Consider the following 4,622-nt stretch of genomic DNA (forward strand, 5'->3'; position numbering starts at 1 on the left):
GTATCAGTATAGATGTCTCGAGATCTCGGAAGGAGTGTCGATTGTTTGAAGAGTCACGCAGGAAGGCGCTCGAGCACCCTCCCCTTCCCCGACAGCCTCAGAGTCGGGAGACGTGGGCCGGTTATGAGGAAGCATGACAGACCGTTCCTCGTCTCTGGGTGAAGGACAAGGTTCGACCCAGCCAGAAAAGGACGGCCTTGCTTTCATTGACAGATGGGATCACGCCTGGCCGATTCTCTATCGCCCCAGCCATGGCAGTGATAAGTGACAAATGAGAGACCGTGAGGGAAGAGACCTTCGACCTCAGCACCTTTTTCATGGACATTTTCAGAACTTTTAATGCGAAATATGTGTAGGTACTCCCTTTCCCAAAACATGATCGATGCATTTCAAAGCAGATAGGTACCAGCTATAGCCTGCTGTGTATGGAACAGGTGAACAGCGACGTAATTACACACATCTGTCTTCCGATTAGAAATCCGATTTCAACATTCGAAGAATTTACCAAAGCAAGACTAATAAGGTCATATTTTGCAAACCCCAAGCAACAATTTCAGCGCAACCATGAACCAGTCACCATTACTTTACGTTCATCTTTCCTGATACCTGAAATATCGACATGAAACAGTAAACACAACCAATTACAACATAGACTCGAAATCAACACGAACGCTATTTTCCGATGAGAAGTCGTATCGTATCAATGTTTTGTAATTCTTGTGGTCATTCGCGAGTATCTACATTGCTAATTGAAAACGAGGTCGGCATTGCCACACAATCCCTGGCCGCATTGTATCCCGTTTGTATCTTCCTCAGCTCGAGTAGTACGTCAAGTTGTGTGGTAGTACCTATACTGCCTGAGCAATTGACGGTGGGACTGCCTCCACCAGCGGGGGGAGGGGGCGGAAAGTGAGTCTACTATGCTCCGCATCTGAAGTCGCGTTTGGTGCAAACTGCAGAGCGACGAAGGGAAACCACATTGGACCTGTTTCCACCAACGATTGGTTTACAGGTTAGCACCTACAGTGCTGTAGCCTTGTTCTTTCTGATGAATGGTACGACGTATGTGTCAATGCAATGGGAAACCCGTAGGAATGAAAATAAACAGGTATTACCAGCATGAACAGAAGAAATTGTCGGAATTCAACCTGTTATGCAAGAAAACAACCCCCACGTTCAATGGACGACCTGCGAGGCATTCCTATGCCACGCAACGTCTCCCAGCTCGACCGGAAAAACGCTGCACTACCTAAGAGCGATGCACATCGCTAACATTCGAAGTATTACGTAAGCGATGCGCGTAATATTCAGAGTCCGCCCATTCCATTTCACTTAGGAATGCAGTATGCATATCGCATACCTATCGTCAACTATCCAGCGAACCAGGAAGCGAGTGAGAAAGCAGGCGAAGAAGGTAGATACACTTACTGATGGGGTTTGGCGCATTCATTTATGCCATTAGTCATTAACATAGACACTGGTTCTAAGCCTGATGCTTAAAAAACACTGGTTTGGTTTCCAGTTAGTACCTTACACGCATCTAGATTGTTTAACATGAAACCATGTATTTCTCGGCTCGGTCAAATATTTCGCATATTTTTACAACATGCCCAGCATTCGCCACACAAGCACCGCTCTGTTGGAAGCGGTCGCCCGCCGCATACGGCAAGCATAAGAGGTCCCTGGTGAGACTCCCTGAATGGTATTCCCGCATCGGCACAGGAAATCCACTGTTGGATAAATGGACACCGCGTACAGATAACTGAGAACTCAGACAAGAGCGAGACTTACCCAGAGGAGAAAACACTCCAGCTGCCTGAGCTCCCCAGAAGCCTGGCCGAAGGTAGCACGTCTACCATGACCCAGAAAGAGCATGTCCATTTTCTGGAAACGCATCTTTCAAGCGTAGCTTCCTTTTCTTCTGCCCAGCGGCAGGAAAACAGCTTTCAGTTCCTTGCTGTTAAGAACACAGCCCAAACATAAGCATCCAAAATTCACATATTCCCATCGGACGCTCATTCGCCTCCCCTCCCTCCCTTGACCCGCGTTACGTTCTCTCCCTTCTCACTCCACCTCCGGGTCCTCGTTCACGAAATCCTTCAGCATTTCGGCCACATCTGGCGCCAGGTCGTCATCGTTCATGGTCTGCCTTCTGGGCCGCTTGGTCTCCAGTATTTCCACCTCGTCACTCTCGTCGGGTGCCGGGCGACGCGCGGTCGGTCGGCTCTCCTCCTCCCCGTCCTCACTGCCTCCGAGGACAATCGACTTCTGGTCCTCCTCCATCTCTGCCAGCTCGACCGAGCGCCGGCCGTCAGCCGACGCAGAGCTCTCGCTGGAGGCGATTGTTACAGTGGTGACGGACGCCGCCTCGCCCCTGGCACCCCCCGCAGCCGCCGCGGCGCCCGCCAGCCAGGCCGCCGGTGGCTTCCTCTCGGGTGGCGACGCCCGGCCCCCGCCGAGGCCGGCTGTGCTCGCGGCGGGTCGCGGGGAGGCCCGGCTACTGTTCGGTGCCGATGCACCCGGCGGCGAGCCAGCGCGGCTGTCGGCAGGAGTCGCCGCCGCCGCCGCTGCTGCTGCTGTCACCGAGCCCAGCCGGCTGCCCAGGCGGACAGTGTCGCTAGAGCCGCACTCACTGACATCGCTAGGGATGTCTTTGGCGGCTTCCGGCGCCCCTCTGACGTCATTGGATACATTGGTGACGTCAGTGGTGACCGCCGGTCCGCCGGACGGCGCGGGGAACGCTGCCGTCCCGTCCGCGGCCGCTGGATCAGTGACAGGGGCGGCTGCGCCGTCCGCTGGGTCGGTCGATGAGGGCGGCTTGCTCCAGGCGGACAGGTCGACGGGGAAGAACAGTGTGGGATGTGCAGGCTGGACGATACGAGAGCAGAGCGCCTGACTGTCTTGGCACAGCATCGACACCTGGCGACAGAGGGCAGAGTTAGAAAGTGCCACTGGGATGAAAGACAGCAGATTTGCAGCTTGACCATAAAGTCTTTTGCTATACTGGATCCTTCACTCCCGTCGTAGCAATTAGTCATAAACAACTCAAACTCGAACTGTACTCTGGCGCCTGCAGAAACATTTTCCCACAGCATCCAAGGTCGATAGAGTTAACGAAACACTACCAAAAAGTAATCAGCAAAAAGGAAACAATGGCTATTTACAGCAAAACAATAGGCACTCTCACGAAAAAAGACCTCGTTACTATCTACCATGAAACGGCATTGATGATTTCACGTCCAGCTACCCCGACTAACCGTGCTATCTTCATCTCTGGCTCCGTGCGCGAACAGTCCCACGGCGAACTGAACGGGCGCCGGCCAGGCGGGGTGCGGGTCGGCCACCAGGGCACGCAGCAGGCGGTACAGACCGGCGCGGCAGGCCGGCCGGTCGTACGGCTGCGGCGGCGCTCCAGTCGCCCGCTGCACCTCCAGCAGCAGGCCGACACACAGCTGCTGGGCGGCCCGGTGAGCCGAGACGGTCAGCAGCGGGCCCAGAGCCGTCGCCAGCTGACAGAGCACCTCCAGCGCGGCCAGACAGCGACCCGGCCGGCGCGCCACCGGGGCCGACTGGCGCGCCGACAGGTCCGCCTCCAGCCACTCGCCGGCGCCGCGCCGCTTCTTCTTGGATGGGTTGGTGGTCACACCGTTAGTGGCCGCCGGGTTGGTCTGTAAGGAGGGGAGGGAGTGGTAAGCAAAGCGCTTTTGTGGAAATTAACAACCAGGGTTCACTTTTTCTATTTCATTGTAAGAGATGAAGAGGAGAGTATGAGAACATTCGGCTTACACTGTTGATCTTTTTTATAACTATATCGCTCTTCATATAAATCGTTTTTCAAAATAGAAGAAACAAATCAAAGCAGACCCGCACCACCCACCCCTACCTCCACCTTTCCGGTCCCGTCCCGTTCTCACCTGGAGTGTTACTTTGGCCGACTGTGGCGGTCGGACGTCCTCAGACAGCATGGTGATCAGCTTCTCCGCCTGATCCTGCAGGCCGCAGCCGGCGCCGGCCGCCGTCAGCCACGCGCGCACCGTGCGCAGCGCCTGCCGGTGCGCCGCCTCGGCCGCCGGGGACGGGCGCGGCGCGGCCGGCGCCTGCAGAGCGCTCACAAGGAGGCCGTTCAGCGCAGTGGCCCGCTGCACCAGACTGACGCCGCAGCTGGAGAGACAGTATTACAGTGATGGGTTAGTCATATGGGACACAGATTCAAGCGAGAAAGACTTAAGTGCGTGAAAATGGGCGCAGAATTCGGCAGGTCCGGAAAAAGTATCCATTGCTGCAAGCAACCGCTTACAAAGTTTCATCTCTGACATCGTCTGGTCTCTAACTAGCGACGATTGATGGTTAACAATCTGATAAACTGTGTGTGGTGCTCCCATTTAGAATCCATATTCAAAGAGCGGGCCGCAAGTCTTAATCGAGGCGGCCTAAGCCTCAAATCCTATTCACTGTTTCCTGGCCATCCGTTGCCTCATGCTCACCAGCCAATGAGCGCCTCGAGCATCCTCAGCGCCGCGGCTCGGACGTCCCAGAAGGCGCGGCGCGCCGCCTGTAGCTCCATGGCCGCCGACACGGGCGCTGCTCCGGCCGACACGCAGCGCTGTGCCAGCTCCAGCAGC

General features: G+C 55.6%; 1 protein-coding gene across 1 annotated transcript; it reads right to left on the reverse strand.

Moving 5' to 3' along the window:
• Positions 1-1,431: 1,431 nt before the first annotated feature.
• Positions 1,432-4,616, reverse strand: LOC122384761 (proline-, glutamic acid- and leucine-rich protein 1-like). The gene is made up of 4 exons (XM_043372476.1): positions 4,485-4,616; positions 3,915-4,161; positions 3,258-3,668; positions 1,432-2,919 (listed from the first exon to the last, which is right to left on the reverse strand). The coding sequence occupies exons 1-4, from the start codon at positions 4,562-4,564 to the stop codon at positions 2,065-2,067; spliced, it is 1,593 nt and encodes a 530-aa protein (XP_043228411.1). The 5' UTR covers positions 4,565-4,616; the 3' UTR covers positions 1,432-2,064.
• Positions 4,617-4,622: the final 6 nt, after the last annotated feature.

Source organism: Amphibalanus amphitrite, unplaced genomic scaffold (genome assembly GCF_019059575.1).
Source record: "Amphibalanus amphitrite isolate SeventyFive unplaced genomic scaffold, NRLGWU_Aamphi_draft 000198F_arrow, whole genome shotgun sequence".
Lineage (NCBI taxonomy): Eukaryota > Metazoa > Arthropoda > Thecostraca > Balanomorpha > Balanidae > Amphibalanus > Amphibalanus amphitrite.